Source organism: Symphodus melops (genome assembly GCF_947650265.1).
Source record: "Symphodus melops genome assembly, chromosome: 7".
Lineage (NCBI taxonomy): Eukaryota > Metazoa > Chordata > Actinopteri > Labriformes > Labridae > Symphodus > Symphodus melops.
The window spans coordinates 13,252,703-13,277,784 of NC_136697.1; the positions used below are offsets into that span (position 1 = coordinate 13,252,703).

Genomic DNA, 25,082 nt, shown 5'->3' on the forward strand with positions numbered 1-25,082 from the left:
GCAAAGACAGAAATTGAAGCTGCAACAGACCCACACCCAACCAATTGAGCTGAAGATTTAGATCATTTTATTTTTCAAACAATCGAGAGATGTTAAACACTGAACAAATAAAGATGCCCCAATCGAAACTCCAGAAAACAGATTCTTATCAACCAGTTGTAGCACTTTTTCCTTTATTGCCAGCTGTGCTGTTGTGCAGTTTCTCATTGTCTGCAGCTTCACCCTCGCTCGATCAGTGTACAAAAAGTAACAGAAATGGTGCATATACCTGCATTTTGTTGATCACCCGATTTGGAATTCTTGCACATTAACCACGCTCCACAGACAGCACAGTTTGTTATGCAGAAACAAATCCAGATTTACCATTTACCAAGGCACATTGGTAGGGATGAATGACTGAAATAATGTATGGACAGAGAGGCTGCACAGAAGCCAATCTTAATTTATGTCATGTGAGAAGAAGTGGCAGGGACTGATGAGTATAAAGGGAAAATATGAAGATTTAGTTGTCAATGCTAAGAAGATCTGGTGCACACAGCTTTTCTCTCTCCTGTCAATGTTTGATGTATATATTTGAATTTAAAAAAAAATGGATCAGCAGAAATGCTACCGCGATCAGCCTCACAGAAGTGTTTCCAAACTCTCGAAAACAGTCGCAAAAATGCATCTTAAACTCTGAATAAACTATGGGCACGTTAATAGATGGAGTATCTGTCACTATTCACACTTGATTAAGTCAGTAATGAAATGACCAACAAGTTGTAAAAGTATGTACAAGTGCTTAAGAAGTCTCAATCCGGTACATTCACTGAGGCGGGTTAACTCCGAAAAATATGGGGAAGTTTTCCAGAAGGCAAACAATCTAAAGGAATGGAAACAAAGTGAGTCCCGAAATTTAAATATCTTTTTTTCCCTCTTTTTTTTGCAAATACAATGCAATTTTTAATCAGCACCATCTGATTTACATTCTTTACATTTCTAAGTTTAGACGAGAACTGTTGTGTTGAATGTTTTCACCTATGCTGAATAAATGTGAAGTAACAACATATTTTAATGAAGCCCTGTGATTTTTGAACACATTTCTCTTTGAGATGCCCTGGACATATGGGTGCTTTGTGATGAGCAAGGAGAGAGTCTGGAATGTCAATGACCAAAGGCATTAGCCGATCTATAAGAAAGACCAAGCAACAACGGTATGTCCCATTAACATGAAAGATTAGACTGACAACACTGTGATGCAAACCAGAAAAACATGGGAAACATCTAAAGGCGTCTGAACATCTGTGTGCGTGGACGTCCCATAAATGAACGGATCAAAAATAAATAGATGTATACACAATAAGAAATTTATAATTTACTCTTAATATCTCACATAAAGCTTCTTGTAACTGCCAAAAAAGGTCCAGTTCTTCATACTCTGGACATGGTCAGCTCTATCTGTGCTAGATAAACTCATCAACACCTCTCCGGGCACCAACATGGCAGAATGTACAGGACAGCTAAACCCCAGCCTTTCCTCCAGTTTAACCCTAGATTGTAATTCCTCATCAGAAACTAGTCAAAAAAGAAAGAAAGAAAACATGATCAGCCCAGTGAGCCTGAAGCAGATCGTAACACCTTTTCAGGTTTTTTTTCCTGGGATAAACCTGTCCTCTCTTTTTGCCTTCAGTGATCGTACCAGAGCTCTGCAGCAAGGGCTTCATTCATTCCTGTGACTTTCAGTTAGAAAAATAAAACAGAAACAGCCCTTGGTATTACAAACTCAACTATTCTTTTAATTTTTACTATTCTTATACCAACATCTCAATGGATTATCACAGGAAGAGACATGGGCTGGAGTTGGGTCGGGTAGGAGTTTAGCAGGCCTGACTTTTGCCGAACTCACAGTGGACAAACAACAAAAACAAAAAAATAAAATAAATCACAAATTATTTTGTCTCCGTGTCAAGACAGCGAAAAGGAGTGGAAAAGGACAGCAAACCTTCCCAAACCCCTCAGTCTAGGCAAACATATGGCAGGATGTTCAATTTGCTTTCATCCCCATGAGGGTCCAATGATATGCACTCTGTCCAATCATACCAGTTCCCCTTGGTGTCACAGCAACCGTTCACCCCTGGCCAGTGCTGTGTGTGTATCCTGCCCAGGTCCTCGTCCGTCACCTCCCTGCTCAAACCCGGTAATTCCCCTACTGAGCTGTCCGTCTGCAGAACGTGAATCTTCCTCGAGTCCTTGATCTCCTGTTCTTCCCTTTTCAAATACTCTGACATGAAAAAGTGTGCACTGGGGGCCTGGACCCCCGAAGAGGTGAGCACATTGCTCTGAAGGTTCAAGTACGACTGGATGATTTCATTTCTGGACAGCTCTTTCCAGTTTGTTTGATGGAAAGGGTTAGCGCTGGTACCTGGAGCTGGAGCAGAGGCAGGGGCTAAGGTTTGGGCAGGGACAGGGACTGGAATAGGTGGCGGTTGAATGGTGCTTTCAGTTCTCTTCCTAGACTCAGCATAGTCAGGAGGCGGGGCTTCCTCTGACTGAGAGGGTTCTTTATGTACCAGAGGTTTGATCTGACCTGTTACAGGGTCAAATGTTAGTCTGCGTTCTTTTAACCGTACGGGTTTAGTTGTGTCCTCTATTTTCTGGCCGTCTAAATTGACAGAGAAGTCTCTTGATCTGTACTTCCTCCTTTTATGCTCTAAGTTTGAGATGGTTGCCCCATCCGTGTCATCAGACACAGACACGGCTCCCTCAGATGCTGGTCTGTGCAGTTCTGAGTTAAGTTGAGGCTGGGAAGGCGAAGGGGAGACAGTTGGAGATTCCAGTGTTGCAGATGTGTCTTGTGGTGGGCAATGAGAAGAGACTTCTGACAAACCAGCCCAGTGCATTGAAGACCTATGAGAAGAATGTGGCAGCTTGTCAGCAAAAGAGGCATGGGCTGGGGAGGACACAGGCTGGGGCAAAGACAAGGGAGAGTCCCTGGAAGAAGGGCTTGGGATGGGAGTTCCTTTTGGTGCATATGCTGAGGAGCGCTTGGTCACTGAGTCCTGTTTCATGCTCCTTGGACTGGTGGTGAGGCCACGGGGACTTTTGGCTTGATAATAAGCCCCTCCCCCCCCTTCATCCAATCTGGCCTGTTGCTGCATTACGGCAGCCTTGATCATAGAGGAAGTGCTAGGTAGTTTGGCCACCCCAGGGAAGCTGGGGCGAGGTTTGACAGCATTAACAGGAATTCTGTTGATTTTGTCATTATCAAGGGGCTCTAACCGTGACCTGTCAGGAGACGGGATGACGTGCTGATCCAGCAGGGCGTCAGGACTGCCTACAATGCCATTAGTGGGTGGTGATGAAACAGAGTTCTCATAAGTAGACAGCTTGGAGATTTTCTCAGGTAAGTGCACTCCACTGTCCCTGTGCTCTGCTCTTCGCTTGCGGCTGCCTGATTTTTCCGCTTTTGGCGAGTATGTGTTGTGAACATCATTTCGGATTTTGACTTCAGGGACGCCTTTCCCAGTCACAGAAATGTCAGGAGGAGAGGGGTCTGTTCTGCAGGGATGGGAGCTGCCATTGGTTGACCCGGGGGCACTCGCAGCAACAGATGTCCCAGGTTCAATTAGCTTTTGCCAGGTCCTTAGGAGCTTCTTTGCACGCTTAGCTAGGTCTTCATCCTTGGTCTTCTTCCTCACATCATTGATCAATTTTCCTAGTCGAGTTTCCTATATAAATTGGTATGAAAGTTAGAGAGTAATTAAGCAAAGTATTTCTACACCAAGGTATTCTTAGTCTACCATCTTACCTCAAGTGCTTCTTTGGTGATGGGATACTTTTCTAGACACGTAATCACATCCAATACAGCCACCATATTGCAAATCTACAGGGAGGAAAAACAAGCATTTCATATGTTGAGTATTAGTCCAATATAAGTATAAACAGGGGAAGAAAGAGTGAAAGTCACTATTAAACTATAGTTTACTCAGTTATATATAAGACCATGCAAATAACCAAATGTCAGTTTTCTTTTAACAACACATTTCTTAGTTTAAATGTACTGACGTGTGACAGTATCGGGTTAAGTCAGCTAATAAAGCAGCTAAAGAAACATGAGCTCGTCTGTGTGCTTGACGACGTTAAAAAAAGTACAGATGACAAAGTGTCAACTCAAAAACCCTGCAAACCTTTTTGACCTAAAAGCCAGAAACAAAAGTGATATAATTAACTAAGGGGCAGTTTTGTATCGAGCCAAGAAATCCTGCAAGCGTTTTTCTTCGAGTCGACAGACTTACCTGTGTTAGCAAAATTGAGCTAACTAAGTTAAGAAGGAAGGGTCTGGCTATTTCCTAAAACGTAGCTTTTTCATGCTAACAGTGGGCTAACCATCTCCAACACTTCAGCTACAAGGTGTTAATTTACCCACGGTAATATCATGCTTTATTGATAGAGCAGTGATTTAACGGAACGGTAACATTTATATTACTGTAATTATACTCATTTAAGTCGTTAAACACACTAAACCCGCTTTAAGAGTTATGGATAGGCTAGTAGCTATTGCTGCTATTGCTAACTACAACTCATGTAGGCAGCAGCTATGCTAAATAAGCTAAGAAGCTGTCAAATGAAGAGCTCAGTGTCTCCATGTATTTGTGTGATGGTTTACATGTCGGTACCGACTAAATAAGCAAGTCAAGTGATTTAAACAAAACGTTCAACAACTATTTAACAGGTGTTAGTGATGAGCCGTTTTAGGCAGTTTGCCGTAATGCAGGTAAACAGGCTAGCGTTAGCCGCCTAGCCTGCTAGCAGGACTCACATTGCTGTGACTGTCGATGGCCTGCAGCAGCCGGTCCTTCATCTGCTGCGGGGTTGCTGAGACCGCTGTCATTGCCTGTTCGGTACGATGCGGAGGATGGAGGGAGGAATCCTCCAAAATGAAAACCAGGCGACAATGAGGACTCAAAAGCCGGTGTTGTCACACGTCAGGCGTCCGAACAGCATGTTGTTTTTTCAGTCGCCTGGATGTTGACGGCTCGGGTTTCTCACATGGAGCTGGAGATGTGTGTGCAGTGTTGACCGTTGGCTGCTGCCTGCTCGGCGCTCTCCAGACTCACTACCAGCTGCTGGATCTCTGAACGGCCTCCTGCTGCATGCTGGGATACGATGTATGCGCTGTGACGTCAGCACGTAACCGAGTAAACATCCCTAACGGACACCTACAACCCCGGTAAGATGTGTCCTCTCCTTTTTAAAGCCCTACTGACCTGTTTTTATATTCGGGGGATCATTTGTACGTTAATGAATTTTAGGGAGTCTACTTATCTGCATCAACAGTAGTGAAGACAAAGTCTTAAAGGGGAGATATTATACCCTTTTTTTCACCATTTCAAACACTCCCCCTGTGCTTTAAATTAAACATTTGTGCTGTTCTTCGTCAAAACACAACATGAATCAAACATAGGAGGAGGTTCGTGACCCTGTAGAAACCAGCTCTCTCAGAATCGCTCTATTTCGGTCTGTGTGTCCCTTTAAATACAATGACCCCCACAGTTTTCCCAGTAGACATCACTCCTCTGTAGAGAGAATAAAAAGGGCAGACTTGCGCAAAAGTTTTGCTCTCGACTGGAGGTGGAGTCCATGGGTGGAGATTCCTACTAGAATCCAACTTGTGATGTCACAAGCTGAGAAAATTTAAACAGAGCATTTTTCTGTGTTCTAGGACTTAAGTAGACCACAAACAAAGGACCGGATGGATTTATTTTAAATGTGTGGGTCAATAAGAAGCCAAGGTTACCCAAATAAAATAAAATAAAGACACTGTAAAAGTGGATTCATGTTATGTTCCCTTTAAGACTTAAAAAGGCCATCAGGCCTATACCGGTATTATTAGTATGATCAATCAGAAACTTTTATTTTGCCTTCATTCGTATTTTCTCCAACTGGCTTAATTTGAACCTTCAGTGTGTGACAAAGTTGTTGTTAAATTCTAGCGTAGGCTTTTTTTATGAAAAACAAACCGAAAAGACAAAACAACATTTTAATTGATGTTTTTGCCTCAACTAACATTTTTTTTGTTTGTTTTTTTTCAAACATGCTTGTTTTCTCTCACCTTAGGAAATAAAGGGAACAATGTCTTTTCAAGAATTAAAAACAGTTTGAAATGAAATATTTGAATTATTGAAACAAGTCTTAAAAGTAATACAAAACTCTTTAAGCCGCAATGATTTAAAAAAACAAATTCTTTAGCAATGAGAGGAGTCCCTGTTTGGTTTTTGTGATCTTGGGGACTAGCTTTGGCTTTTTCCATATGGAATAAATAACCAGATGATTACATAAACACCATCACTCAGCTGCCAATTTATCACAAATACAATTCATCATTAGTGTTACATTTAAAACATTAATGACATCCACTGTAGAGCCTGAGATTTAAATACATATTGGATTTTTTATATCATGACTTGCAAGTCATACATGACACGTTTGCATTGAAGCGATCCACCAGCAGATGGAGTCTTGCCGTTCTTAAGAGAAATGTAAGAGCTCAGCCTGTCTCTATGACAGGGGTTCAGATGAGGAGAAAATCAGGATGCTGCATCACTGGAGAAGATTGGGCAGGTGAGACTGTTGAGCCATTTGAGGGAATCAAACTTGAGCCACCGCACTGCAGGTTGTACAAAAATGTGGATCAGTCACAGATAGTCTAATGTCTTTTCTAATGTTTTTTAGTTGGCTTAATATCCACCTACACAATAACATTTACCTTTACTGTTTTAGAAAGACAAATCAGAAATCAACCTAACTACCAGTCATCTTGTTAATTTCTTTTGTCATGTTCATCCCACTCGCACAGTGTCAGCTCCTTAAAAATGAGCTGGTGTGGACAGAGTTGGAGAGGCAGGGTGAATGCTGGGCGTGAAGCTGTGGAGTGGGTGAGAAAATCCTAAATTATGCCAGTAAATGTGGGCTGCAATCATCGTGTAACTATTCTTTTAGTTCTTTATTTTCTTTTGCTTATGAAGTCTACCTGAGAAACTACACTTAACACATTTCTGCTTATTCAGTTATATTTATTTTTATTTCTTTTACAAATAATAATGCAAAGTTACAAGGACAGAAGCCTCCACACAAGAAAAATACATCAGGTACAGTTCAAACAGAAGCATATTTCTTCTTTAATATAGCACACATGTACAGCCAACTTGGATTCTTTTGGTCTGATTGACAGTCAAGATAGAAAACACGCAGTTTGAGGAACAAGGTTTGATCCAGTCATTTTTTTAAAGGGTTACCTCGAAAAAGGACCAACTTGCCAAGCTGTGCTGCAGAATGCTAGATTTTGCATATTCAATGAGCATAATGTTTCCTGTTGCTGTGAGCGTAACAACAGGAGCATAGTGCACCCCTTCACGGCAGTAAAATGCATGTTTGGAATAGTGTAACTGTACTTAGAAATAAAATACATTATATAACAATTTAGCTGCCATTGTATGAGGCTTGAACCAGCAGTGGGCTGTCCTCAAAATGCACATAAAGGATTCAGAGATGTGAGGAAACCCACTGAGTAACCCCACAGGACCATGAGTCCATTTCATCTTCCTGATTCAGTTTGTGTTTTAATGTGTTGCATCACAGAGTCCACATTTATCTTGTAGTATACAGTCTGACTTTACAGTATTTGAATCTGCCACATCTGATGTTTTTTCTCAGACAAGTATTATATAGTAAATGCACTTCAAAAAGTGTTTGACAAGATTTATAAAAAATGAAAAAAAAAATAATTTAAAGCAAAATGAAACATGTCAAGGTATTTTACGAGATATCTTTAAATTTAGCATAACAGAAAAGAGATTTTCCATGCATTAGAAAAGATCCACGAGTCACATCTCTTTACAAAGCTGCTGCAATAATTGTTGTAATCATATCCATTGTAAACAATGCATTGATAAGTTAATAGTTTGTATGTAGTCATTTCCAATAGAATATTTAAAAAAACAAAAGAGTTAGAAAGATAAATCATTATTCTCTCATTCATGGTTAGTCTGACATTTGGTGTTTTCAGTTCCACTGTTGATTTAAAACTAAGAGAAAAAGGAGAAACAGGTTTTAAAAAAATACATACGGAGGGGGACAAAGGGCAAAATAAAAGCAGTAAATTAAATAAAACGTGCCATCAGGGCCTAGAAATGCAAAAGGATGAGATCCAGAGAAATTCATATAACTTTTAAAATCTTGTGAAAAAGAATATATTAATAAGGTCATAATATTGACATAATTGTCATACAATTCAAATGACATTACTGATTCACTGTTACAATTAAATAGCAAAAATGTTTTGCTATTTTACACTTGCAAGTGGTTCATATGTAGTCTGTTATAACAGTATTTAACAAAGCTGACGTTTTTTTAAAGAGATAAACAAACATTGCTCTGTTGTAAACTCTTGTCTCTGTAAACACTGGTTTAAATAACACCAATGGAACCTGAACGCTGATGCTTAAAAATGTGACATTGACAGGCGACACATCAGTCAGAGCCATCTACATGAGCACAGAAGTTCAAAAGAAATACTCCAACAGAAAATGGACCTACAACGATGTCAGGCTCACGATAAAGTCTGAGGTCCAGCAGAGAAGGTAAGAGCCACAAGGACGTGTTGCAGCACAGTATTTCTCAGTGCATTTTCTCACTTTGACATCATAGCACATAAAGCACGAAATACATTGATCCTACTGCACAGCAATGTACAAAGCTAGTCTAGATTTACCATGATATAATCAAACTCTGTAGGTGTTGCACAGAAAGTATAAGCACATACTGTATATTGCAGTGTAAAACATATTACCAAACAACAGCTTATACATGTGCAGAAAAAGGCTGATTACCATACTTCTGATGCTTTTATGCTTCACTTAGCAGATGCATACTGTAGCCTACACATGACACTGAAGTTAAAAAAGACATTAAAGGACACATATCACCCAAAAAAACAAAAAAAAAAACAGAACACTTAAGACAAACAAAGCTGTCCCCAGCCCTTCAAAAGAAAAAGAGAGGGAAAAAAAGCCTAGAAACGGGAAAAAGATTTCCAGATATTCATGCAATCACATCTTTTTCTCAATAACATTAAAAAAAATGCAAAAATACAGACACATGATGCATCGAACACATTAAAGTATTTTTTTAAAATGAGAGGAAAAATAATCTTAAAGCCCAACAACTTAAATTCAACTTATTCCATAACATTTCTCAGAACATTTTTCATTTAGATCATGACATAAATAATAATGATGAAATGTGCTGGCACTAAAGGACCTCGACACTTGACAACAGAAATAGTGTCGCAGCAAAGGATAATGTTTTTAGTGTTGGATACTGAGGGGAAACCAATGTCTAGTGTCCGACAAAATAACCATTATTCATGTCATGGGTATTGTTAACGATGTTACACATGGACTGATTATTACTGACTCCAGATATTCCAGAAAATCCTTGTCAGTGATTGTTCGATAACACCAAACATGGCATTATGATAATATGCCCTGCAGATTTCAGGTTACCGGTAGCTCATTTTAGAAATGACAAAAATGACAGTATTTTGAGCTATGTCAATAAGAAACTTTTGTTTTGCTCACCAGTGATTAGTTGCACATCGTCATAGTTCAGAGCTGCATTACTGCCACAACTGTGAGCACTTCTGTCCCAAAATACAACCAGGTTCCTGAACAGTACACAGCTAACAAAATACTCACTGATTGAGTAGAAACAGCTCTTTTATATAGACATTATTATATAACTTTTAAAAATAACTATAATTTAATTATGTTTGCTTCATATTCTCTTTTTTTATTATACGTTTTCTTTTTTTCTCTTTTTTTACAAGAAGGCAATTAAAACAGAGACAGGACAACAACAGGCCCAGTGCACGCAACAGTCACAGGGGAGTGTATATAAAATCTTGAAATCAGTTTTTTAAATAAATGCATAAAGTGCAATTTGAGATATGGACGCAGTTAAGCTGTTGATCCTGGCCTCACAGAGGAGTGTTTTAGAGCAGAAAGCCAAAATGTTTCAGAACAAGGGAGCCAGAGATATATCAAACAAATCAACCAAAGGTACGCAAAGCAGCATTATGATTAGGGAAATAGATTCAGAGTTGCTGTAGTGCCAAAAAAAAAACACACACACAAAAAAATACAAGAGCATTTCAAACCAATATGACAAATCTCCTTTCAAGGAGAAAAACAATCAGGTGCAAGATATTTGGTCGTACAGTACACGAAGGCCAGATATGAGAGGCAATGAGGATGACAAGATGGCAACAACACAACCGTAAAGATGCGACTAAAATACATTCTCATTGCATCAACAATGCTGTTCTAGTATAGAGGCAGTTTAATTATCTGGAAAAATATATATTTTGACTACACTGAGGTCACATCTTTGGGAGAAGTCCTGGAGAGTTTCTACTGGGTGCCCTACTCACCGAGCCTTTTTTTCTCCACAACTAACTAGTCTAAAAGAAGTTTTAAAAGTATCACAAGAAATCAAACATGGCAACAGTGCTATGAGAGTCTTGCATGTTGGCTTCCTTTTTTATAAGGGTTCATTTTATGTGTTTCACTTGACAGTCCTAAATCAATCGCTGTAGTTTTGCATAGACACCATTACGCTGAATCTAATCACATTCTGTACATGAGAAAAACAAGCCTGTAAACATCTATTTCATACCAAAAACAATCTGTGAACTATTTAGAATGGGCTGTAATGTAAAAGAGAAATGACATGGTTGTAACAATGAGTGGAGTGATGGATAAAGGTACATCCAAAAAATGCAACCGTGAACGATGTAGAATAGACCACCTGCTAAACAGTAACTCAACATTTGAAATATATATATTTTTTTATCATTTACATAAGAGTCATCTTTGCACACAAAAAAACAAAATGTTAAGCTATTAAGGCAAAACAAGTATGCACAGTGTTTTGTAATTTCATGCATAACCGATGACTGCTATTTACCATGGTAATAACGGATAATCAGCATTTTCTTAAAATATCTCAGATGGTAAAATAACAAATTATTGTCTTTTGGGTCCACAGAGGTAATGTGTGGAAACTCTACCGAGGTCTGAGTTTGTCTCCTTGATCAAACCTAATGGAGATTAGCACTTAATCAATATCAAGACCGAGAGTACAACCAGCCTGGAGAGAGGCAGGTCTAACCTGACAGGTGTTTCGTCTGAGTCATCTAGCTGTACTACGTTAACAGATGTGTCAAATACTATTGATTGAAAAGGGTTAACTCTGCAGACTTTGAGGTTCGTCTAAACTTATTATTACTTCCTTAGAAAACAGGAATTTAAATTCAAATAAAACTAAATGTGTAATTTGCTAACAAAACTCACACCGTAACTTGAATGTCATCAGTCGTAAACCATCATTCTGGTTCTGAAGAGGTGGGAGGCTGGACGCTTCAAAAACCTCACATTGTGTTTTTCCAATGTTTTTCTTTTCAAAGCTCTCCTGTGGGGTTTAACTGGGTTGGTGTATAAGGAATGATGCTCCGCGCTGAGCCAATCTTGACCAGTTCACTTTGGAATCCCTCTCCTTTTGAATTCATCCTCTTATATGTAACTCCCCTCCTCCCTCCCCCCTCGCCCAGGCCTGCGGCATTCACACACCTGTGCACCATCATTGGTTAGAGCCGGTCGAGGCGAAAGGCGTCCTCTGTGGCGGGGTCGGTGAGGACCATGTCTGGGTCATTTAGCATGTGCAGGCCGTCAAGAGTCAGTGGGTCTATTTTCAGATCATCCAGTGGGAACTGGGAGTCGATATCAAAACTGACATCTGTGGACAGAGAGCCGGTCAAGTCCTTAGGCAGGCTGGGGGGAGACTCTCCACTTACTGAACAGAAGAAAAGCAGTTATAGAAAGATTACCAGTTTGAAGGCATAGCATACAACAGAGATGCAATCATTCGCAATATAATAATAAACCACGATGTACAGCATACGTTTAATACGTTTATGTGTTTTTTTCTTTGGTTTTGTATATAGCTCGTTTCCATGTATTCTATTTCTCTCTGAATTGGATAAGTCTGCGTTGCGCCTTCAAGGCCATTCGCTGGGATGAGGACGCCCTTCCTTCTATCCAATCACTATGCACTAAAGTTGGGGGAAGCTGACAGCACTGGTGTCAAATTACACACATGACATTAACATGGCGAGCGGCGAGGAGAGGCGGCAGTGTGCCACCGCCGTCTTTCAAATCAGTGCTGGGGGGACATTTCAGTTTCAACAGTAAAATGACAAGTAAATAAAGAGTTAACTTTCATTGTAAACATTGTTTGACACGCTCTGCTCAAATGGAAACACACTAACAGGCCAAGTTCAATGCAACAGACCACAGCAGGCTGTAATGTTACTAACATGAAGCTACACACAGCCATCATATGTTTAACCTGCATGATGCAGATAGGGTGAGAGTGAACAGACAAAAGACAGAGCAGCGTATGAAACAAAGTTACACAATGAAATATCAATTACTTTACGACACGTTTCTGTTTAAAATTAGGCAAAAAAATCTCTTAATATACAGTATATTGTCTCAGTCTTGCTTTCTTTGTACAGTGGGTCTTCACGTACTCCTGAAACGCTGCCTTCTTCAAACTTTACATCACATACCAGGAATGTGTATTAATGGGAACTGTGTTTTCCTTAAAAGTAGAATAAAGAAATAGTTTTCCATTAACACTTTGCACTTCCTGTATAATCTGGCTTAAATTTACTCCAACAGGCTGAGTCATCAGAACCGAAGTGAAAACTATGGTAAAAAAAACCCGAGGTACGTATTGAACCGTGGGCTGAAAGTTCTGTTGCATCTCTATCATATACACATAGACTATTTGATGGACGCTTATAAATGTAGCCTATCTACATCAGCACTTTTAAAGCACTTGATGGTTTGGAGTCACAAGGAGATCATAATTAGGGGAAGATAAATAGTGTTCCTATGTTTTCAACAATAAATGAAATCTCTACAGTCAAGAAATGAATGATGTGCCTTTGATGTGTAGTTATGTTCAGCTTTTGTTGAGACCTTATCTCTCGATCAACAGAAGGAGAGGTACAAGCTTAGTTCTGGTTTCTTTACAAAAAGGTTTTCCACACAAGCGTCTCTTCTCCGACAGCCTCTCTCTGTTACACTCAAACAAGCATCGTGTAGTGAACAGCACCTGTGAGAATGATGTTGGGAATGTTTCCATGGCTACTGTAGCCCAGTTGCTGTGAGTCCTGCATGTTGCAATGGCCACCAGTCAAACCCATCATGAGTGCCTGGGAGTAGTTGAGAGTGGAGGTTTGATTGTACAGGCTGTCAGAGCTGATTGGAGTTTCTATCATGTTGAACTGCTCCAACTGCAAATCACAACAAAATACAATCTCACATATAGTCACAGTCCAGTAAATGCAGGTTGACATAGTACAGAATAAATACATCTGACAAAGTACCTGTTGTGAGAGCACACTAGCCTGAATGGACGGGAGCTGCTGGTCATAAAAGTCTGCAAACACACTGCCCAGTATGGAGTTGTGCTGCAACAACAAAAACACCAAACATGTTGATTTAGATTCTGGGGAAAGAAAAAAAAAAAACCTAGTGAAGACAACCAATTCTGAAAAGAAGTTATCCTGTCTCTTTACATTAAACATTTTATTTATATATGTATATGTATATATATATATATATATATATATATATATATATATATATATATATATGACGGAAAGGAGAAGAGTTGCTTCTGTAAATGTATCAATCTCACACAAATATCAATAAAATGTGTGCACTGACAAAGGATGGCAGACCCAGAAAAAGAAGTACACAATCATGACATAAAAAACAGAATTTGTGCGTGCGTGTAAATCCTACCCTGCACTATACGGTAAATCTTGCATTATTTACAGTGTTTCCTGAGATGCAGTGGGCATACAGTGCATCCAGTTTCAAATGAACTCCTACAGAACCATGGATATGTCAGCTAGTTTGAGGTTCACATCAATAGACTTTTTCAATCACTGAAGCATTATAAAATGATTTACGTGAAATTATAGAAAGTCTGCAAAAACATTAAGAAAGATATTTTGGTGGGTTTTAACTACAATTAAATAGAAGAGTGACTAAATAAAAGAATAGTCAACAATTCAAATAAAAGAGACGTAACAATGTCACATGTTTTGTCTCCATTATCCCAAAGGTACTGAATAATAGAGATTCACCAAATACTGCTGTAGAGATAAGGAATGGGACTTTGAAGGGGACACTTGTTTAACAGGAGCCGTCTTTTCTGTCTTCTGATTTATGCCAACCAAATGGGATGAAATTCATGTGAAATAAAGCGACTCATTAATATTCCCCTTTGTGCTTTATTCTCCTCCACTAACTCATCCAGTGCAAGCTAATTCTCTTCCAAGTTTCTCTTTTTCATGTTCTCATTGAACCAGCAGCAGAAATTCTCCTGTTTCATCGTGGCCTCTTAATGTATAAGTAATTGGATCATATTCTCAGCCCATGCTCCTCCTCATTCAAAACCAAATTATCCGTGGGTGCTGCCTATGTCCCCACAGGGCCTCGCAGGAACAGAGAACACACAGCTTGTCAGTTGTGGTTTAGCCCTTGGATAACCTCGGGACTTCAAGTGGGCCAGCTTCAGCTCAGGAAAGAACGTAGCCGCAAACAGCAGGACAAACATGAAGACATGCACACACACTCTGCATCTTTAACAAACATCACACTTCCACTTCAGCAGAAGTAAATGCTGATTCAAATAGCTACCTTAATTTTTAGTTAGGCAAAGGCTTTACATATTTCTCTGCATCATCTACATCCACACATTATGGTTTGAATTGGAGAATGAAAGCAGTAAATTGAATAACTGCTGCTTCTAAACAAGGGCTTCAAATCTCAAATACTTCGACTTTACAGATGACCGACCCTGATCCATGTTTACTTCGGGCGTGTGTGTTTCCTTTTTCTTAAAACTCCACCCTGTAAGCTAAGGTCCAGCTTGTTGTGATGCAACAGTGAGTCTTATCATTCACAAGTACCTTAAATCTTCATGCTTGTGCAAAACAACAAGAAACATAAATATCTGATGAACATATAAAAAGAACAACATCCGGTCTTATAAAGCTTTTTGGGGAACACAGTTGAGATGCAACGCAAAAACCATCAAAGCAGCAGTGAGGGAAGGTCAGGGACACAGCTACATAACAAAACACATCTACGACATTGAGTGTTTAAAGAGGCTGGTAGTCAGATCTGGGCAAAACAGGACCAAGACTGCACCTCCAGTTGTTTTACACTCTATTTTGTAGTGTGCTGACACAACTTATAATTCCTGATTTTTCTTTAAACCTTTACTTTACCGGGAATATTCTGATTTAGACACAAACTATTAAAATATGGAGACCTGGTAAAAGTTGTTAAGGGAAAAATGTAAGTATGACAAAGTTGTTTCTCCCAGTTATAAAAAAAAATAAAATAAATCCTTCTTGAAAGAGCAAATTTTTCACTTATTTTATCACGCCAAAGCATGAAAACCACAGGTGAATCAATAACTTTATTCATTATGATGTGCAATTGTAACACTGGAGAAAACCTTACCATAAAACAAAATAAAAAAACTACAAACAAGCTAAGCTAATGTTAGCAGCAGTTGTCAAAGAAGCTACATTTTTAAGGTCATACTGCTTTGTGATTGTAGTGTCTCGAACCTGACTCAAACACCTGTAGATTTCATGCTGCAACACGTTAAAAGTTAGCTGTGAACAGTTTGACTTTATTTCATATCAGGAGATCCTATTGTAAGCATGTCTATGGCCCTTTCCTTACTCACGCAAACATATAGGGTAGAATAATAACGAGAACATTTACTTGAAGTGAACAAATAAGGAAAGGATTGTTTGTCTTGCTAAAATGTAAAAAATAAAAGGACACTCTCTTTGCCCAGATCTGCTGATGTCAACACAATACAAGCAGCCGTGTGTGTGTGTGTGTGGGGGGGGGGGAGGGGGTTCCTACTCTGCAACATTCACCACAGGACTACAGTGCATGGGGACGGTGATATTTATACAGAGCTAACCAGCAGCTCACTGGTTCACACGCCCTTACTTGAGGCGAGCCTCCAGGAGAGAAGCCTTGATTGGAGACTGGGGAGGTTGGAGACTGATTTGCAGAGGATCCGACCCTACTGCGGTACTGTTGGAGTGAGGAGGCCTGATACAAGAGGATACGTTTGAGTTATTCACATCTAAGACCGACTAATGTGTGTGATATGGACCTCTGTTGTGTGCATTTCTGACGCTTGTCTTATTGAAGGGTCTTCATTAAAGCTTTGGTGAACTGAGAGTTTACCAAAGGATGTACTCCATTTCTGGAAAATAATTGAATTGTTTACAGCAGTGAACATTAATGTGCAATATCAGATCAGTGCTTTCAAAAGGCTGAAACAGATATGTGAGAAACAGAGAAAACAACAAGGGATTAATTAGAAGAGAAAATATGTTGCCAACAGTCTAAGCTGAGCGACTCAGTGTTGTAAAACCAATCTGTTCTCTGCTATCTGCTCTTTAATCTTCACTTATTCAAAGGCATCAAAGGAGGCATATATGAACAGAACTCCATGTTGACACAATTGTGTGTTTTACTTCTTTTCACTAAAAGCCAACAGGAGTTCAAACCTTCTCAATCACAATCTAATAGACAGATAAGCTATCAAAATATCGGTAGCATATGATAAAGACTAGATAAAGCAGTTCAAGGTAGCTAGATAATAGAATTCCATGATTAATTCTCAAACAGACTCTGCTAGAACTCCAGAGAAAATGCAAGCTTATATCTATATCTAGCTTGGAATCAAAATTGCACAGATTAGAAATTTACAGAAATGAGACAGACGTCTGAAAGCAAAATTAAAATATGTTAGAGCAATAAATGAGATTGATATTGATGGTTGACAGGAAGTTCTAAACTGTGTCTCACTGTTTCACTTGACCTCACAATGAAAGTCTCGAGCTGAGAGACCATGCAAATGTGGGCCACTTCATGTGTGCAGTTATCCAAACATACTCCCACTGCAACAGAAGAAGAAGAGAGCCGACATTTTTTTTTTTTTAAACCTTCGTCTCATGCATCCATTTTTTTTTCGTTACTAAAAAAAAAAAGAAACGTTAGAAATATCATATTATTTTTTGTGAAGCATTTGTTTCTAAGTTGAACTGAATTTGAGGCCTATTTGTTTGGCCATACACTCCTTCTCTATAGTACCAGAGCCAGCAGATTTGACATGTTTTTGAGGCAGAGAGGAAAACTTCCCTTTTTACCAACATGGCTGCTGTTTTATTGTAAATGTGAACTGCAATAAAACCAGACATTTGCACCTCAAATTCAAGCACATAACCATGAAACAAATATTTGTTTCTTAAACAAATATCTTAATTTACAGAAACATGGGCTGTGTCCGAAATCACTCCCTCTTCACTATATAGTGCACTACATAGTGGACACAACATTTTGTAGTGGTGTCCGAATTCTGAGCAAGGTCATTCCATATATAGTCCACTCAATGTATCCCACAATGCATTTTGAAAAGTAGTGGACAAGCGATGGTCACTAGCTGACCCATATAGACCATCATGCATTGCGGTTTTACGAGCGGAGAGTACTGAGTTGCTCTCAGAGGACGAGATGAGCGACCAGAGTGAACACGGAAACACAATAAAATTCATTTTTAATGAAATCTTTGATCAGTTTAAATAAAGAGTAAATAGGGTTAACGTTAGTAACAGCAGTTTGTATTAATGATGATGACAGACTTGAGACGAGTCTTTGAGCATAAATAAATAAGTTTTGGTTGAAAAATACGTTTCATTATCTGTAAAATTCAATATTTCACATTTATATATTATATGTAAAGGGTTTCGTGAACATAAACTCAGAATTATACAAGTTTTCACTGAAATTCATGCTGTTATTATTGATCCTCAGCCGTTTTCACAATGACGTCTCTGTCAGCGGCCGGTGAGTGAGCGAGTAGTGTCCGAAATGTTTTTTAATATTTCTGAGTGAGTGCACTATATAGTCCACTACATTAAACTCACTATATAGTGAGTAGGGAGTAGGGAATGAGTGAGTGATTTCGGACACAGCGATTGTTTTCTGCATTTTATGATCTGCAAAAAGTAAAGCAGTATCCATATTGACTATTGGAAAACACTTGTCTACACTAAATAATCTGTTATACGCTGCTATTTGATGATCATATCAGGCAACAGATATTTGGTTTGGCTCTTGATGTTTTTGTTGTTCTAGTTATCACTCTAATTCACAACTTCACATCACAGCAACATGTGCAAATCAAAGTTACTACAGTAACCAGAGATGAGAATGACACCTTCTCAAAGTCTTTTTCCAGTAAAGAAATGATCGAGAGCCATCACTGTACCGCTGTTACAACACCACAGTTAGATACACTGATGTGTCCCCAGCTCACCGTATTCATGTCGATGGTCATGTTGGTTTGCGAGGACGTCTGATTGTCTGACGTGGAGCAGGAGTTCACCGAGGACGACAGCTGGACCAGGCCTGCCTGCTTAAAAAAACAAAACAGTGGAGTCATAAAATCAAAAATCTTTTTTAGTAGTTTGTATGCAGAAATGTAATGTATCTATGTAAAAAAGTATTATTAATATTTCATTGTTTTAAATATACAGTCCAACATTATTGTACTACTATGCTGTGGTTGTTGACTGTTTGCTGTTTATCACAACCCTTTATAAATACTTTTAAAGAATCCTGTCTAGATTTGTTGCCCAAATTAATGATTATATCCCGATAAATATCCAATGTAATCTTTTCCTTATATGTTCAAATATAAATAACTATGTACAAAGAGATATGGTTAGACAGAATAGGACATGAAAGAGGTCTCATGAAAAAAAGGTTTAAATGATGATTATTAAACCGCTGCAGAGTCTTTATTATGAAGTGACGATGCAAAGACGAGAGGAGAGTTTCCAGTGTGCTGGGCCAAACTACTGGAGTTAGCTGCTACATCTTAACACGTTTTTAAATTTTTAAAAAATTTTTTTTTTTTTTTTTTTTTTACAAAATTAATTTTCAGATTTGCCTTTTACTGACAGGAACCCTGAAACCTGTATAATCTCTGTGATAAACAACAAACTTTTGTAAAAGACAAATGAACGAGGTCTGTGTCCAGGTGGTAGGAATACACAACACTTCATTAATAAAAGAGCCTAATTAATTATTTAATCAATTAAATTAAAAGTGTGTTTATAAAGTCAGATGATGATCTATATACATCTGGATGCTATTCTTTAAAACACAATTGGTGTAATAGAGTTCTTAAGGTATTAACCAAGACCTAATAAATAGAAGTTAAATTCAAGTCCGATTAAAATAAATTCTTTAGATTTTTTTTGGCACAAAGATTACAATTATTTTTTTTTTAAATCTTTAAAAAAATATTGCATGGAATTCAGAGAGAAGTTGAAGTTTCATGGTTCAGGTACTGCTGGACTAATAACAGGAAAGAAATCAGGACTCACTTGCTGGTTTTGGTGGCTCTGAGACGACGGCTGCTGGTTGAAGAAGGCATACTGGGACAGCTGTTGCTCGAGGTTCATAGCGTTGATAGCCGTCTGGGGGAAGCACAGCAACGGAAACTTCAATACTCTGAACAATTGAGATGTGTCTTCAATAAATAAATCAACAATTCAATTTAACATTAGACTTGTATGTCTGACCTTCCAGACACAACAGAGGTCAGGGCAGATAGCCGGGCCGTACCTGAGACAGAGAAAGAGGAGGAGATGTCGGGGAGAGCTGCAGGCTCTGAGGCTGGTGGGAGTCTCCTGCATTCAGGATGAGAGGGACCATGTTGTCCTGCCCTGTCTGCATTTCCATGGTTACAGTGGGCTGAGATGTGCTCACTCCTACCCAGCCCACAAACACAAAAAATGCAGTATAAAGAAGAGTTCTTTTAAGAGCAAAAACACTTTTAAGAGTGTCTTCAAGAATTGGAACCACGGAGTGCTACATGTTCATTTTAAAGTCAAAAATATCCTGGAAAAAACTCAGTTATAAGGAACGTTACAAGTTCTGAACAAACCACCGTCTGTAGAGTAACACTGAGTGTTCGCCAGGTTCTGCATGCTGTTGGAGGAGCAGAACGAGGCGACCACAGCATCGTCTGAGTCGAGTGGGGTGGGCAGAGGAGGAGGAAACTGGATGTTGGTCAGATCAGGAAGAGAACCGCCGGTGTTGTGGACTGCTGGTTTTAGTGAAGCTGTCAACTGCTGGTCCGGAGATGGGAAGATGCTGCAGGAAACAGGACAGTGGAGGGAGCTCAACAGAGACAACAGGACAAGTGCACTCCAAAGACAAAACAAATCTGGATTTACATCTTTTCATTTAAAAAAAAAAAAGTCAAATATGTTTGGACTTGCTGCATTTTGCACAACCTGCTTGTGCAATTTTCCTTTTGACTGTGGGCACTGATTAAGTAAATAAATGTTTGAACTAATTTCAATTAATATCAGATGGCTTCAATTTAAAAAAAATTATGATACATTTTCATCAGATGTGTGTAAATTTCATCTCACAATCTTGTACAGCCAGAGGGAAAACAGCGTGAACAAACAGATTCTAACCCCATGGCAACAGGTGACAAAAAGAGGTCCTCATACATTAAAGCCAGAGTTTCCCTCAGACACATTAATATGAGTTAACAGACTCATGGTTTTCAGTACAGCTGCTTTCTGACCAGGGATCAGTAAGATAACCTGACTTCAGACCAGTTCTACATATGTAAACCAGTAAAATACTCACTTGATCCCTGGAACTTTGCAGAGCTTAGACCTCGAAATGTTCTGAAAAATCGGAAAGGAAAATAATGTTTTTGTCGGAATAGTTTCATAAAAGACAGAAAAAAATCATTCATGAATTTGACTGCAGAAGTTGCACCTTTCTGCACTCCCAGTTCTGTTCTTGGCCATCCTCATCCACCTCGCTTTTAACGGCTTCAGCTCCTGGTACAGTGAGCAGGAGAACTAGAGAGACGAAGAAATAGAAAAAAAATCACATAAGTCTATTGGTTTAACAGATGTGCAGTCTGTTTAAGCTTGTAATAATCACAGTCTCAATGTCCCTGGTTTATTTGATCACAAGCCAAAAGACGTAAGGAGGGGAGGACAACAATTTATTATATCACATAATAATAGGAAGAAAGACTAACGAATGAGAAGAAAATAAAAAAAACAAAAACATACTGACTGACTATGAAGTGCAAAACCACGAAATATGAGTATAGGGAAATTATTCAAATTCAATTGGAGCGCTTCTGAAATTGAAATAATCTGCCTCACAGCGCTGTTAGAAGTCACATTCATCAGACACTCGGATGCACTCCTCCTTCCCAGCAGTTATTTCCCCCCTGCCTTCAAAGCCACATTCAAAACCCTTTGATCACATACTGGAGGGCAGTCGACTCAGCTGAGAAAACACGCAGCAAAATAACAAAACAGCCCAAACCAGCACCCTCATACACCAATAGATAATAAGAATTAAAACACTCATTTGAAGCAGATTTTACAATAAGTCATAAGTAGATAATATATGAGTTGACTGTTATACAGTTTTACACTTACACTATTGAATGTGTTTTATGTTACTGAGAATGTCTTACAATCCAAGCTTAATAGAAGTATAAACAAACTTCTTTTAGATCACATATTTTTTAATGTAATGTATACCTCTTTTGGGCTGGAGCTCCTGAGACCCTCCAGTGAAAGAGGCCTGTTGGGCAGGAATGAATGTGCTCTGGTGCAGTGCTGAATCAGAGTTTGTCCTGTAAGATATAAAACAAAAAGTCAAACATTGAACTGTGTAGAAGAGTGCAAGAAAACAATGCTCTCTGCTGAAATACAACACATAATGCCATACAAATATACATTCAACATCAGGCAGTAATAACACAGATACGCCGTGTATTGCAACATATGCATGTGCAATATTGATATTTAATATTTCTGCAATAGTTTACATTTAGTATTGTGCACATATTTATGTTACATTCCTGCAATGTCCATTCAGAATTTATTATGTTGCTACCTGTAAACAAGTATATAGCCCATCTTACCTTCATTAGAGTTACTCTTTTATATTCTTATTGTTATCTTTCTCTTTAGCTCTGTGCACTTTAATGGGAAGCCAATTAATGCTGTTGTACAATAGTATCATAACAATAAAGTCTTTCTATTCTACTCTATACTATTATATATACATGTAAAGTTCCGATTGGTCAGTAAAGCAGACACAGACACATATTTGACCTATCAATGCATTTGTTGCAGTTACAGTTATGTCAAATATGTTTTTATTATACATGACAGCGTCGTAAAAAAAGGAATAAACATTGAGATAAACAGTTATGCAGAGCTGGTGTTTCCTCCTCCGAGGCTGTCTTACCTCCTCCAGCTCGTATCAGGTGGTGGTGACAGATATACTGCGCCATATGGACAGCTGTCAATGTGAGACATAGGTTAAGAAAATACAGCTGGAGAGAGAACATCTTGGCAGATTTGATGCATTCTTTGCTTTGTTTTCTCCTCAAAACAATTAGTTTTATATTTTTTTTAAACCACAGTGTAGGTGGATTCTGAAATAGATCAGCAAGTGATAAAAGTGAGAAGTAACAAACTGCAAGCTTCACGTTACAGTTTGTTCAGAATAAATCTGCCATTTCACTACGCAGACGTTGTAAACATATAAAACAAGAATTAGACTGACAGTGATTACAGGCAAAAACTATTAACAACCTAGTTTTACATTGAAACAAGTGCGAAGTGATACTACAGAACAGGAACATCAGCAAGAAAAAGGCAGCGGTTCCCTAACTCTGCCATGCCAAGGACTCCCATACAGCAGCAGCATATTGCATCATTTCTGTGTACAATATTAGTTTAGTTTATTATTTCGTAGACAAACCCTTTTACAATAAAAGGAGCAGCTTTAGCCTTTGCGGCTAATTTCCAGCTGTAGTCCCCGGCCAGTTGTGAATCGGCAGCCTGAAGCCAAATGAAACTGCTTAATATGTCTCCTCATTTCTATAAACATTTGTTATTATTAATTCCTTTCATTAAGAATGTCTGTTTAGTTAACAGTCTTTTATTATTTATGACTTAATAAATCAACAATAACAGGAAACCACCACCATGTCATTCATTCATTAAAGTCAACATGTCTGTTGGTGTGATCTTTTTTGAAAGATCTGAATAGAAAATGAACACATGGATTTTAATGTGCAGTGATTAGTGACATCGAGAAAGACACATATGATGATGTTTTTTACGCAGATAATGTTAGAATTTCAATAGTTTTCCAATTCCCCCCCTCCTCTCTCCAAGTTCACATGACCCTCCCTGTGGAGCCATCCAGGGGGCTGGGACCCCCGCTGTGAGTAACCAAAGAACTCTTATTTATAAATAGAGTAATATAATGAGAGAGTTTGCTCTGGCACATAATGCTGCACAGAAGATGCTTTAAGTTGTGTGGATCTTTTGACCTGGTGTTTATAGGGGTAGATTATATCTCCACATTTCACAATAACAAGACACAATTCAATGGCACCACAAACTGCAGAGCAGCTTCCTAAAAATATCAAACATATCGTTCCAGCAAAATAAGGACTTTTCATTTCATTCCGCAAGAACTTGACAAACATTCCCGTTAAGTAACAAAAGAATGGAAACCCTTACAACAACAAGTTTCGTCAGCTTTGGACTTCAGGGAGGAACTCTCAACATACACAAGATGAAACAATCTCTACACAGGCAGAAAATAAGCAGTCCGAAAGGATATCTGGCGTCCGTGTTTGTCAAAAGACAGCGGCTTTCTGTGCGGCGATGTGATCCGGTTGCGGTCCCTGTAGACTCTGTCCACCAAGCCGTGGTGTCGAGTCGACCTGTTCGTGTCCAGACCTGAAGTCTGACAAACAAGACAGAAAACCATCTCAATCTGTAACCAATCCATCAACTTTAAACAGAGATGTTCAACGTTGAATAGGCATCCATTATTTAACAGTCATGAATCTGAGATGCAAACAAAACTCAAAACCTGTTAAAAGCCATTGTTTGATCACAAATCTATCTTTTACTATCTATTCCACTCCAACTTTACTGACAGAACATGTAGAAAAACAACAGAGTTGCTTCACAAGAAAATAGCGTGGCAGATCTAACGACACTGTTCTTTGACTACGAGGCCAAACATCAACTGAAAGTTATCAGATATGAAAGTTAAAGTGACTCAGAGCAAACATGACATCTGCTCGTCTGAAACCAAAGCAGATGATCTGTAAAGTATCTGTTTCGTCGGGGGAACTGATTCTTGATGGTGAAGCAGCAGAGATAACTCCCACCATCTCCTGCCTGTACTCTTCTTGGTCATGGTGTTTGTCAATTGGAGGGTTTTAGTCTTGACTCCAAAACTTCTTCCCACAGATTCTCGTTTTTTTTTTGTTTTTTTTTCTCACACAGATGAACTAAACGTCTAAAAGAGCTGTTGACATCACATAAAGTGTTTTCCTCATTAAGTAGTTTTTCTTCTTCCACGCATGAGATTTTATTCCTCTTTCTTTTGCTAATTTTATGTTAAGCTGGCACAAACAACTAAACCAAAGCATTGAGGAAGCATAACCCATCATAACGAACAACAAGACATACTCGAGTATTGAAAAATAAAACAAATCTTCATGTCAAGGACACTCCATTGAATAAAATTCATTATCATGCCCCCCACAATCTGACCTTATTGTTTACCGAAACAAGATCAGTTGAACACATTTTGTACTACAACCCTCTCCACTGTTGTATTCATATTGATACTGCTATCACATACTGTTGATACACAGCAATATGAAATAGAAATGCACTGATGGAGAAAATCAGAACCGATACAGATGTTTAAAATGACAATTTAACCAACTGCAGATTTTAATGCAGGTGTTTTTCTCATTTGACT

At 38.7% G+C, this 25,082-nt stretch overlaps 2 protein-coding genes and 1 long non-coding RNA gene across 8 annotated transcripts in view; 1 reads left to right on the forward strand and 2 right to left on the reverse strand.

The window, feature by feature from the left end:
• Positions 1 to 50: 50 nt before the first annotated feature.
• crsp7 (cofactor required for Sp1 transcriptional activation, subunit 7) lies at positions 51 to 5,185 on the reverse strand. Its single transcript, XM_079347555.1, has 3 exons — positions 4,799 to 5,185; positions 3,788 to 3,862; positions 51 to 3,707 (listed from the first exon to the last, which is right to left on the reverse strand). The coding sequence occupies exons 1-3, from the start codon at positions 4,868 to 4,870 to the stop codon at positions 1,995 to 1,997; spliced, it is 1,860 nt and encodes a 619-aa protein (XP_079203681.1). The 5' UTR covers positions 4,871 to 5,185; the 3' UTR covers positions 51 to 1,994.
• LOC306826332 lies at positions 5,119 to 8,989 on the forward strand. Its single transcript, XR_013779398.1, has 4 exons — positions 5,119 to 5,209; positions 6,477 to 6,600; positions 6,836 to 6,914; positions 8,501 to 8,989. It is a non-coding gene; the product is annotated as an uncharacterized lncRNA (long non-coding RNA).
• crtc1a (CREB regulated transcription coactivator 1a) overlaps positions 7,032 to 25,082 on the reverse strand; it is a 20,976-nt gene continuing 2,925 nt past the window's right edge. The window contains exons 3-15 of one of the 6 annotated variants that reach the window (XM_079347552.1): positions 23,920 to 24,047; positions 22,530 to 22,589; positions 21,815 to 21,909; positions 21,027 to 21,112; positions 20,892 to 20,932; positions 20,173 to 20,381; positions 19,851 to 19,996; positions 19,610 to 19,702; positions 18,535 to 18,630; positions 16,155 to 16,259; positions 13,493 to 13,576; positions 13,219 to 13,399; positions 7,032 to 11,889 (exon numbers count right to left, since the gene is read on the reverse strand). In XM_079347552.1, the coding sequence (XP_079203678.1) occupies positions 11,684 to 11,889; positions 13,219 to 13,399; positions 13,493 to 13,576; positions 16,155 to 16,259; positions 18,535 to 18,630; positions 19,610 to 19,702; positions 19,851 to 19,996; positions 20,173 to 20,381; positions 20,892 to 20,932; positions 21,027 to 21,112; positions 21,815 to 21,909; positions 22,530 to 22,589; positions 23,920 to 24,047 (1,530 nt within the window). In that variant the 3' untranslated portion in view covers positions 7,032 to 11,683. Of the gene's footprint in view, positions 11,890 to 13,218; positions 13,577 to 16,154; positions 16,260 to 18,534; positions 18,634 to 19,609; positions 19,703 to 19,850; positions 19,997 to 20,172; positions 20,382 to 20,891; positions 20,933 to 21,026; positions 21,113 to 21,814; positions 21,910 to 22,529; positions 22,590 to 23,919; positions 24,048 to 25,082 lie in introns of all 6 variants that reach the window. The other 5 variants (XM_079347551.1, XM_079347554.1, XM_079347550.1 and 2 more) reach the window with 5 other exon arrangements.

What these genes read in the sequence shown, in the direction of transcription:
- crsp7 (XM_079347555.1), bottom strand. Translation starts at nt 4,870, where the DNA reads ATGACAGCGGTCTCAGCAACCCCGCAGCAGATGAAGGACCGGCTGCTG. An exon ending in CCATCGACAGTCACAGCAAT is followed by an intron (nt 3,863 to 4,798) that starts GTGAGTCCTGCT and finishes TCCTCCCTGTAG; the next exon opens with ATTTGCAATATGGTGGCTGT. An exon ending in TCACCAAAGAAGCACTTGAG is followed by an intron (nt 3,708 to 3,787) that starts GTAAGATGGTAG and finishes CAATTTATATAG; the next exon opens with GAAACTCGACTAGGAAAATT.